The 12,125-nt window shown below is 34.4% G+C and overlaps 1 protein-coding gene across 8 annotated transcripts in view; it reads left to right on the forward strand.

The window, feature by feature from the left end:
• Positions 1–12,125, forward strand: part of NFAT5 (nuclear factor of activated T cells 5) — a 118,791-nt gene that overhangs the window by 59,156 nt on the left and 47,510 nt on the right. For 4 of the 8 annotated variants that reach the window (XM_055307042.1, XM_055307043.1, XM_055307044.1 and 1 more), the window contains 3 exons: positions 1,210–1,768; positions 7,658–7,850; positions 10,450–10,640. In XM_055307042.1, coding sequence (XP_055163017.1) covers positions 1,210–1,768; positions 7,658–7,850; positions 10,450–10,640 — 943 coding nt within the window. Of the gene's footprint in view, positions 1–703; positions 766–1,209; positions 1,769–7,657; positions 7,851–10,449; positions 10,641–12,125 lie in introns of all 8 variants that reach the window. The other 4 variants (XM_055307047.1, XM_055307049.1, XM_055307046.1 and 1 more) reach the window with 3 other exon arrangements.

The following is a 12,125-nucleotide window of genomic DNA, read 5'->3' on the forward strand; positions in this document are numbered from 1 at the left end:
TAGAACTGACAACTTCCAACCTTAGCATTATTAGTGTGCCTCTGAGTTCGTGCTGTTTAATGGTTAAAGTAGTATTATTTTTCAACAAGCTGTTTGCCGGTTGCCACATGTTTTGAAAGATACACTCAAATCTTTCTTGCTAGGTATAATAACTAAATGGCCTTATAAAAGACCTTTTTATAGAAACTAATTCTAGTGCTTCCCCAGCACTAGAATTTTTTATTTAACTCTTTTTTGTTAGACTTCAGTCAATAGAAGTTACTATTACTTATATTAAGAAATTCCCTTAAAATCAAGTAGGCTCATTAAAGAGAGAGGAAATAGATAGTGGTAACCAATTGCTGAGTGTGTAATCAAGTACTTTGTAAGAGAAATCCATCCAATAATCAGTCTTTATCCAGCTTTCATTCTGCCATAAAGGATGGATTTATATACTCTAGAGATTATAGTTTTGAACTGCTATTTCTAACTTCTGGATACCCTCTGTGGTTAACTTCCTTATCTTCCACAGCCCAGCATATTCCAAATCGAACTTTTTCACTTTTATTCTAGATTTTACAACAATCATAGTGACGGTACCAGTTCCATTTTGCCTCCAATTCAGTTGATTATATATTTTTTCTATTTATTTCTCATTTTATAATTGATATCTGGAATAATCAGCAGCTCTTTTCTCATTTATTTTCTCATATTTTTATTCCAGGATTTGCCTCTGAAGCAGGGAGTGTCTGCATTAAAAATGACCTGTAGTTCTCTGCTTCATAGGTTAGAAACTTATTTTAATATTTTGTGGCTAAGCACAGTCCCACTTTTCAAATTCTATAATGGATTATTTAATTGGCATTGAATGTGGACCACAAGCATATATTTCATATTGGGGTTTTATTATCTTAAATGATTAAAATTCAACAGAACATCCAGCTGAGGCAATAAAAGCTTTATTCTTGCTTTACAGCTTAAAACATTAAATTAGATTTTTAAAAATCTATCAATTATAACAAGTAAAATATTGCTATTTGGGCATTTTTTAAAATTGCATTTTTTAGGCCTTATATTGCTTGAAGCATTTATATTCTAAAACTTAACCAAATTCCAACTATTCATTCTGGGGAAAAACAATCAGTTCACGAATCACATTTTCAATGGGACTGCTAGCCAGCATAGGTGAAAACATGTATAGTGTATTTACTCTTAAATTGTACACCGCAGATGCTTCTTCAGCTCCCTCCTCTTCCTCCATGGGCGGTGCTTGCAGCTCCTTTACCACCTCTTCCAGCCCTACCATTTATTCTACCTCAGTCACCGACAGCAAGGCTATGCAAGTGGAGAGCTGCTCCTCAGCCTTGGGGGTAAGTAACAGAGGGGTAAGTGAAAAGCAGTTAACCAGTAACACAGTTCAGCAGCATCCATCAACACCGAAGAGGCACACAGTCTTGTACATCTCACCACCACCTGAGGACTTGCTGGATAACAGTCGGATGTCCTGCCAGGATGAGGGGTGTGGATTGGAATCAGAGCAGAGCTGCAGTATGTGGATGGAGGATTCCCCCTCCAACTTCAGTAACATGAGCACCAGTTCCTACAATGATAACACTGAGGTACCTCGTAAATCACGAAAACGAAATCCAAAGCAGAGGCCGGGGGTCAAACGACGAGATTGTGAAGAATCTAATATGGATATATTTGATGCCGACAGTGCCAAAGCACCTCACTATGTGCTTTCTCAGCTTACCACGGACAACAAAGGCAACTCAAAAGCAGGAAATGGGTTGGTATTCACATTTTTTAAAGTTCTATCACCATTATGCAAAACAAAACAAAAAATAAATAAATCATTCCCCAGTTTTTGTAATTGCTCAGCTCAAGTGTGCATATAAAGCAAAGATACTGAATTTATCATAGAAATACATGAAAGTTCTAACTTAAAATTACCAAGTTTCACTAGAGAAAAACATATTATTAATAGATTCTAGCAATAGGTATTTTATTATGGGTATGATTAAGTAGTAGAAAATAATCTGTTTTGAAATGACTTTTAAATTACAAACGGATTTGTATTTTAAAAGGATTTAAAAATATTTTTACTGAGAGAAATAACTACAATGTAATGGCTATAGTTAACTCAAAACGTTCGAAAAGGGCTAGTTTGTGTTCTTTCATGTTGTCTCCCCATATAGTTCAACCCATTTCCATTTCTATGAGGATTTTAGACTTTTTCCTTTTGCTTTTGATTGAAAACAAGAAAAACTAAATCGATGGTTTGATTCTCATCATTTATTCATGTACTTTTTAAGGTTTTTCTTTGATACATTGTGCTGACATTAAAGAAGAATAAATATATCACTAATTTTTTTATCTGTGATTCTGGGTTAATGTATTGGAAGATGATAGAACAGGACCATGGTACACGTTTGAATTTTCATTCATCTCCGCCAGTTCACAGCACTTACTGTAAACATATCTGTAAATAAATATATCTCCATGGCTATAGGACAGAATATTTATTGCTATAATACAGAATATTATGAATTATTTTTAATTTTGTAATTCCTTTAGTATTTTATTATATTTAATTGCTTTTTAAATTAGATTTTTCTGTAGTGCATTCAACATAACTTGATAAAATGTAACTCAGTGGATTTTGAGAGATTTTTTTTTGGGTGGCCGATTATGGTCCTTTAGTTGACCCAGAACCTCCTACAATTTCAGGTTGTTACAAGGGCTGTTGGAGAAGCTTTTGGTTGGTTTACTACTCGATGACATCATTCATTTCTTTTAAGTTAGAAATTTGGTTGAACATTCTAGAGAATATTTTTAATGTATGTTAAGCTTATTCTTAAATATTCTCCCCATATTACATTTTTTAAGTAAAATCTACCATTTAGGCATAATTATTCTATACTTTTTTTCTTTTCTTCTTTCATTTAGAACTCCTTTGGGGTGATGTAGTTAAATAAAAATACACATTTAAATGTTTTTTTTTCTTTTTAGAAAGTCCAGATTAGGAAATTATCTTTAAAAAAAAAAAAAAAACAGTAAGATACACCCTTTCGTAAAATCTTGCTATTAGCAAAGTCAATTCTAGAACATATTTGTAGAAGTAGTACCTAGAGAATAATGCTCTGAAACATGATAGCACTGATTTAAAAGACTTGTGTATGTAAATATGTGTTTATTTGGGCTTCAATGCAAAAAAATTTTTTTTAAGTTCCGGAAGAGAGATTTTCATTTTTATACTGAAATAAATGTTAAAGGTCCAAATGAAGAACAAATAAAATTTTGACATAGGATTAGTCAACACATATGATTTGCAGTTCCTATTAAAGAGATATCTTGACCTACATCTTTTCTGCTTCTGCTTTTGTATGATAGATATATCTTAGAAATGATTTGAGGTTACCCAGGGAAAGTATAATAACATTTGTCAAGACAAAAATCTCTCATGAAATAATTCATGGAACAGAAACTCATCAAGCAGCAGAAGAAATGTCCAGCTTCTTAGGTAATGGAAAAATATTTGACACTAGCAAATAGAAATGATGGAAGAAGTTTTAATTTTGAATTTATAGAAACTATATCGAGGAGAGGATAAAATCTCGTAAATATATAGAAAAATAGGCTTTTCAAAGCAGTTAATTAAGAAGATCTCAAGCCAAAGTGCTATATTCTTCAACAAGAAAGGTATTAGAAACATGAAAGAAGGGCACTTATGTGGCTCAGTGGGTTAAGTGTCTGTTTTCAGGTCATGATCCTAAGGTCTTGGGATCGAACTCCATGTTGGGCTCCGTGCTCAGTGGGGAGCCTGCTTCTCCCTCTCCCTCTGCCTGCTGCTCCCTCTGCTTGTACTTTCTCTGTCTCTCAAATAAAATCTTTTTAAAAATGAAAGAAATTTAGAAATCTTTTGAGAGAGAGGGTATATATTGTCTTAGATCTAATAGGCCATAAATTTACAATTTACAAATGCTAAATTATAGGAAATATACTCTCAAATATGTTGCATGTTGATCTTCAAGATGGAAATAGCATTTTTGTATAATTAAATGTTATATAAAAGAGCTTATTAAGAAAACAAAATCATTTGAAAAGGAACTACTCAGTCCTGGGATGCCTGGGTGGCTCAGCGGTTAAGCGTCTGTCTTCCGCTCATGGCATGATCCTGGAGTCCTGGCAACGAGTCCCATATCGGGCTCCCTGCATGGAGCCTGTTTCCCCCTCTGCCTGTGTCTCTGCCTCTCTCTGTGTGTGTGTCTCATGAATAAATAAATGAAATCTTTAAAAAAAAAAAAACTACTCAGTGTTTAAACATTTCTCACCATGTCATTTTTAAATTCTTCAACTAAATATTCTGAGAATCAGTAGCCCTATATCTCTTCTAGATATTCCTTGAAATTAAGATATGATGTCATCTGATATGAAACCTTTTTTAGGCATTTTGTAGTGAAAATTATTTTTTTGTGACATAGACAACCAGAAGGATATTTAACACAAAGGAATTATAAGGAATCATCTTAAGACTTCTGAATAGAGGGACTCCTGGGTGGCTCAGTGGTTGAGTGTCTTGCCTTTGGCTCAGGTCATGATCCCGGGGTCCTGGGATTGAGTCCCACATCAGGCTCCCCAGAGGAGCCTGCTTCTCCCTTTGCCTATGTCTCTACCTCTCTCTCTGTGTCTCTCATGAATAAGTAAAGATCTTTAAAAAACAACAACAAAAAGACTTCTGAATAGAGTATGCTAAAATAGTGGATTTACCTTTTAGATGTCATTTAAAAGTAAAATCCCATACAGTTAACTGCTACTCTCTTGTTTGTTCTTAAGCCATCATGCCTTAAAAAATTAGTAATTTCATTGACTACTTTTCTAAAAATTAGTTGACATTTTCTTTGTTTTATATGTTTTACGTGTCTAAAGATATAAATATATATGTACAGATGTTTACATTTAAGCCTTAGAGAATAAAGATAGTTCTGGGGCTTATAAAAGTATCATTTCAGAAGTTGTTTAGTTACATTGAACTATTCTTCTTTAAGAATGTGTATACTTAAAAAAAAAAAAAAAGAATGTGCATACTTGTCAACTCATTCAGCAGTCTTTGTCCTGAATGAGGTATCTTGTTTTACTGAAAATAGTGTTCATCTGTTTATCCTCATAAATATTAGCTTGGCTAGCATAAGTGAATACAAAAACTGTATCTTGCCAAATTCATTGATATATGCTAACCTTTCCTTATATTTCAAACTGTTGCCTTTTCTATTATAAAATTAATAGATGTTAATTACAAACATTTGGAAAAATAGAGGAAAATAAATAATCCTAATCTAGTCACTCAGTACAAGTACTGTTAGCATTTTGCTGAATTTTCTTTTCAATGGATACTTGGGGGGAGGTGTTCTTACATAGTTTCTGTGAAATGAATATTTTTGTTTTGATTTTAAAATAAGTAACAAATGATAAAATTGTAGGTTTTCATAAGTAAGAGCAAATTTTTGGAGAGCACATTGTATTGAAAGGAGATGTTTGAATTTCTACCCAGAATGATGAAAGGGAAAATAGGATTTATTGCCTGTTGTTCCAGTTTCAACTCTTTGATTCATAGAATTTATTCTTCTAGGGCCTTTTAAATGACTTAAACAGGTAATCATTGACTTACATATGTCAAACTTACATGAATGGCATTCCTTGGCCAGTTAGGATCCAGTCTTTCTCATCTTACTGTTATAGGTGTTCTTTTTTTCGTCTCTTTCCTTTCTTTGTTCCTTTCTCTTTTCTATTTGCCTTCAAATAATGACTAATTTCTCAGCACCTGTGGTTTCAGGAATTGTGCTAGGTTTAGGGAATATGAAGATGTAGGGCACATCACTAGCTCTCAGAACTCCCCCACTTACCTTGTCAGTCTTACTGCATTCCTTGGCATTCCTTCATTTCTCCATTCTTCTGTCCCTTTCCTAGCCATGAGGTTCATCCTAGTCCCTGGTTCCATTGAGCATATAGCATTTCCTCATTTTGTTTTGGTAATAGAGACAACAACTTGGTTAGAGATGGAGGGTTAAACAGTACGGCCAGATTTAAGGCTTCTTAGCCACCATTGCTCTTCTTTGTTTGAAGTCATAAGTCCTGGGACCTGTTTGCTTTTGGAGTTTTTTTGTCCATAGTCCTCTCTTGTCTCCTATATTTTCAGTGTGAGTTCTACAGAAAGCATTATAGGGCATGACTTTTATTTATTGTATTTTTATGATTTAATCTATTCACTTAAGGGGGGGAAGGGTAGGGGGAGAAGGAGAGAATCTCAGGCAGATTCCCCACTGAGCCCAGAACCCAGTGCGGAGCTCCAGTCTCATGACCCTGAGATCATAACCTGAGCCAAAAAACCAAGAGTCCAGTGCTTAACCAACTAAGCTACCCAGGGGCCCCCGACTCTTTTTTAAAACGTACTGGATGGCTCAGTTGATTAACTGCTTTTAGCTCAGGTCATGATCCCGGGGTCCTGGGATCGAACCCTGCCTCAGGCTCCCCACTCCCAGGTCAGCGGGGAGTCTGCTCCCTCTCTCTCTGTCCCTCCCCCTGCTTATGTTCTTTCTCACTCACAGTCTCAAATGAACAAAAATCTTTTTAAAAATTTATGTGCGTGGATAATTTTAAATCTGTTAAAACTAATAGTATTTTATATTTATTTTATCACATATTTGCAGTGCTTCAGGTTAAATATGTTGGCCTAAAGTCCTAACGACCACTTGAAATATTTTTCTTTGGACGCTCCACATAGCAAATGCATGATAAACATTAGAGACACAATGTTTTTTATTAAAGATTTTATTTATTCACGAAAGACGTGAGAGAGGCAGAGACATAGGCACAGGGAGAAGCCAGCTCCATACAGGGAGCCCGACATGGGATTCGATCCTGGAACTCCGGGATCACACCGTGGGTCAAAGGCAGACGCTCAACCACTGAGCCACCCAGGTACCCCTAGAAATACAATTTTTAAAAATAGATTGCCTGTCTGTAAAGCCCAGATTATAAAGATTTTATATGCTAAGGATTTTAGTTACTTAATCACAAATAAAAATACAATGAAAAATTACACTTCTAAGAAAGATTATTTAGAATAAATCTAAACTTCCAATAAAAATTGGGGCACTGATTTTTTATTACTTTTTCAAAAAAATTATATTGAGAAAGATATCCAAAAGAATATGAATATGTATGCCTCCTGTACTTTAGATGTTTTATTAAGGTCTTTTGCTTGTTTCTTTTTGCTACCCCCACTTTTCTTTTGCTTTGGAAGTCTGATTAGAAAATAACAATAATTAATCTTGTAGCCTTAAAATTTGTTTTGACTAAAGTACATTGTGAAAGGTTATAATGACATCAGCTATTCTCTTACCTGTTATTCCTGGCTTACTACATTCAGTCTGTCCTCCCTTCTTTCTACCACTCATATGCATTTTTTATTTTTGCATTGTAGAGTTAAGTTTTATTATGGAATTTTAAGAGATACTTTACTTATGAAATGTATCTTCCCTTAGACTGTAAATTGTCAATAAGATAATCATTTGTTTTTAATGTTACTGCCTATTGTTTCTTCCTTTATCTTAGATGACTTTTGTAGAAAAAAAACCTTTTTTTGATACTTTTTCCATGTTGTGCTTTGACTTTCCAGAACATTGGAAAACCAAAAAGGAAGTGGGGTAAAGAAGAGCCCTATGTTGTGTGGACAGTATCCTGTTAAAAGTGAGGGAAAGGAACTGAAGATAGTTGTACAGCCTGAAACCCAGCACCGAGCTCGGTACCTGACTGAGGGTAGCCGTGGCTCAGTAAAGGACAGGACACAACAAGGCTTTCCTACAGTAAAGGTACGGATTTTATTTAGCAATATACAAAGAATTTTCTCCAGTTTTGTTTTTAACGAGCAAAAGCTGCCTACAATAGAATGATAGAATTACTAGCTATATATAGTAGAAATTAAGGCAAAAGTCTAACTGAAGCCTATATTGTTACTTTGATATCATTTAAATTTTAGCTTAGATGAAAGAGGAAGTGAGAGAGTATTCTGATAAATATCTGGAAACCATGAATTACGTTCCCCTTATATTTGACATTGGTATCAACCTGATACTTAATTCTTCCCAAACTTAATATTTAAGAAGAAATTTTAAAGTGAATTCAAGGGATGCCTGGGTGGCTCAGCAGTTGAACATCTGCCTTGGCTCAGATCATGATCCTGGAGTCTCAGGATTGAATCCCACATCGGCTCCCTGCATGAAGCCTGCTTCTCCCTCTGCCTGTGTCTCTGCCTCTCTCTCTGTGTGTCTCTCATGAATAAATAAATAAAACCATAAAAAAAAATAAAGTGAATTCAAAAAATACTGTAGAAATTATTATGAACTTGGAAAATAAGATTTTTGAGATGACTAAAGGAATCACAACTATTCATCTCAGAAAAGAATTGGTTGATAAATAGTTTAAGTCTTCACTTTAAGAAATAGGATATCAACTGAAACTTCATTTTTTCAGAATTTAGAAGGAAAAAGGGGGCTTAAATTTCAGCATCTGGGAAACTTTGTTAGAAAGAATATTTCTCTTTGAAGACAAACCAAAAAAGAGTGGATGGGAGATGTTTAGTAAGTGTTCCTACCCCTTATAAAACATTAAACAGGATGACTTTTGGCTAGTTTGTGGTAAATTCTTGTAAAATACAGTTTATGGGGATCCCTGGGTGGCACAGCGGTTTGGCGCCTGTCTTTGGCCCAGGGCGCGATCCTGGAGACCTGGGATCGAATCCCACGTCGGGCTCCCGATGCATGGAGCCTGCTTCTCCCTCTGCCTATGTCTCTGCCTCTCTCTCTCTCTCTCTCTCTCTCTCTCTATCATAAAAAAAATAAAAAAAAATACAGTTTATGAAAATGTGTTAGTTGAACAGTATTCAGTTGGACTGCCTTTCATTTTAAATTTTAATGAAATAGTGGTAGAATCTTAGGATCAGGAAACCTATCCATGGCTATTTCTAAGGTTGGGTTAATAGCCTTGTGTACAACATCATTCCTATCCCTCTGCTACTTACCATACCAATTCATCTTCAATCCCCCAAATCCAGGACAAATAATAGGTAAATAAGAAATTTCAGTTGTGCTTTTTGTAAATATTTAACCAGATGGATTGATAGTTTGGGCAATATTTTTAACCCAGTTCTGACTTTAAGTTATGCTTTGTTTTAAGTACTCTCTGGTCAGAAGTATTAGATTAATTGACTGTGATAGGGAGTGAATTGACAGATCTCAGAAGTTTATTCATTCAACAAGTATGCATCCCTTTATGTGCCAGACACTGTTCCAAATACTGCTAATAGTTTGGGTAGATTTGTTATTTGTCTGCTTATTTCCCTCATTTTTTTTTTAAGATTTTATTTATTTATTAGAGACACAGAGAGAGAGAGGCAGAGGGAGAAGCAGGCTCCATGCAGGGAGCCTGACGCGGAACTGGATCCCAGGTCTTCAGGATCACGCCCTGGGCCGAAGGTGGCGCTAAACCACTAAGCCACCGGGGCTGCCCCTGCTTCCCTCATTTTGATATCTTTTCACAGAGATATAGCTATACTGGGTTAGTATTAGAAAAGATTAGATTAGCTGTACTGGTTAGTATTTAGAAAAGATGTATGAATTTTTTAATGCACTTTGGTGTGCATTGTACAAGTTATTTTGTGATTTCAGGCATTTTATATTAGAAGCTTCAGTGTTTAACTGTAAACCTGAACAAAAATCTGCATTGGAATTGTTTATTCCCAAATGCTGTTTTAAATATTTATTTATTCTTCAGCATACAAATTAAAATTTATGAGGGCTTGTTAGAGACCTGTTAGGACCCACAGATCCTGGGTTGAACTAACAGTTTTTCAGACCATTATGTTTTGGTCCAGTATTTCATGATGTTATGTATGCGTATCTGATCTATACTCCATTTCCCTATTATTTAAACAGTTGCACTTCAAACACTTTTCTATTTAAATAGCTTTAAAAGAGAAAAATTCAGTATATGTACTCATTTGATGATGATGATAGCGATGCCACTAACACAGTTTAGTGAATTTTCCACTAGTGGTGGTGGTATATTTTGAGAAACCTACATGCTTTGGCAGTCTTTAAATTTATAAATACCTAAAGGACTGTGTATTCATTTGCATCTGGTTGTACAAATTAATTATAAATGATAATTTATCATTAAACATAAATTTTAATCAAAGTATGATTATTACAGAATTAAAACTTATGATTTCCTGCAGAAACTTAGCCAACCCCCCCTTTTTATGAAAATAATGTACTTTTATTCTTCTTAAGGATTTAAATTATTTATTGTTATCTAGTTATAAATATAGAACTTGCTCTTAAGTGTTTGATTTGACAATTAGATTATTTGAAAGGCTAATTAGTGTTTATATTCCATGTTATTTCATTCCAGCTGGAAGGCCATAATGAGCCAGTAGTGTTGCAGGTGTTTGTGGGCAATGACTCTGGTCGAGTGAAACCACATGGATTTTATCAGGCCTGTAGGGTAACTGGGCGAAATACAACTCCCTGTAAAGAAGTGGACATTGAAGGCACTACCGTTATAGAAGTTGGTCTTGATCCAAGCAACAACATGACACTGGCGTAAGTACTTAGGAAACAGTTTTTCAGTATATATTACACCTTAACAGTGGCATCAAAAAAATTTTAGTTTCTAATGTAAAAAAGGAAGATTTTGAGTATTTTATTAAAATATTTTAAACATTACAAGTACAAAAATAGATTATTACAGAATGGTAATGGGTTAAAATGAACTCTTTTTGCCCTTTGCATTGGAATTCCTGTGATGAAATGCAAGGAAATAAAAGCCGGGTGGAATGCTAGCTTTTTTGAAAATAATATGGACTTACTTGGGATTAATAAAAGTAACATTAAAAAATAAAAATGACAATTTGATTTGCTTTCCTAAATTGTGCTCATAGTGTTTATATTAGAAACTCTTTGACAGAGTTTCCATTCATGGTACCTTGACCCATCTTGATGTGAAAAAGCATATTGCTGTTCTAAATTCACCTTCTGTTTTTATTTTCCTTTTTTTATTTTTATTTTTTTATTTTCCTTTTTAAAAAAAGAATGTTCTGGGGCTTTTTCATCTTATGGATTTTCATTGCCTAAAACCTATTGGAAGTGTTAATGATTTAAATTAAAAACTTTTTCCCCTTAAGGCTTTTATTAAGGTCCTTTAATCCTAAAGTTGAACCATAACAACAGCAAATATTATTGAAAAGGGGTAAACTTATGTTGTAATTATTTGTATTGGATAGCTAAGACATTTCTCTATTTTCAATTCCCTTTTGAAAGCCATTTTGAATAGATTAGTAAGAGGTTAATTAGAAAGGGAAATTTTGAAGAATATTTAATAAAGACTTATTTTTTAACTTTTGAAAATTATAAAAATAAGTGTATATAGAGGAAGAAAGGAAAAGTTACTTATTACAAAAATAGTGCTTATTCATTATAAGTTGAAAATACAGAAAAATAAAAAACAAAAAGAAAAATGAATAATAATAAAAAGCTAAAAACATACCAAACGCCAACGTCCCAGAAATAACCACTATTTTGATATGTGTCTTTCCATCCTTTTTTTTTTTTTTTTTTTGGATAACATTGAAATAATACTGTACCCACTGTTTTGTAACCTTACTTTTCACTTACCATCAGCATTTTCCATATAGTAAGTATAACTTTAAAAGCATATATTTTATTTTATTTATTTATTTTTTTATTTATTTATGATAGTCACACACAGAGAGAGAGAGAGAGGCAGAGACACAGGCAGAGGGAGAAGCAGGCTCCATGCACCGGGAGCCTGACATGGGATTCGATCCCGGGTCCCCAGGATCGCGCCCTCGGCCAAAGGCAGGCGCCAAACCGCTGCGCCACCCAGGGATCCCAAAAGCATATATTTTAATGGCTGTATAGTGTTCTGTTCTTTTTGGGGACAGTTGCTAGTTTTGTTTGCTTGTTTTTAGGTAAAATTCTTTCCCTCTATTTTAATATCTGAATTAGCTGCAGAGAGGATACATTTATTTTTTTTAAATGGCTGTTGGGGTGCCTGACTAGCTCTTG

This window comes from Nyctereutes procyonoides, unplaced genomic scaffold, assembly GCF_905146905.1.
Source record: "Nyctereutes procyonoides isolate TBG_1078 unplaced genomic scaffold, NYPRO_anot_genome, whole genome shotgun sequence".
NCBI classification, from domain to species: Eukaryota; Metazoa; Chordata; class Mammalia; order Carnivora; family Canidae; genus Nyctereutes; species Nyctereutes procyonoides.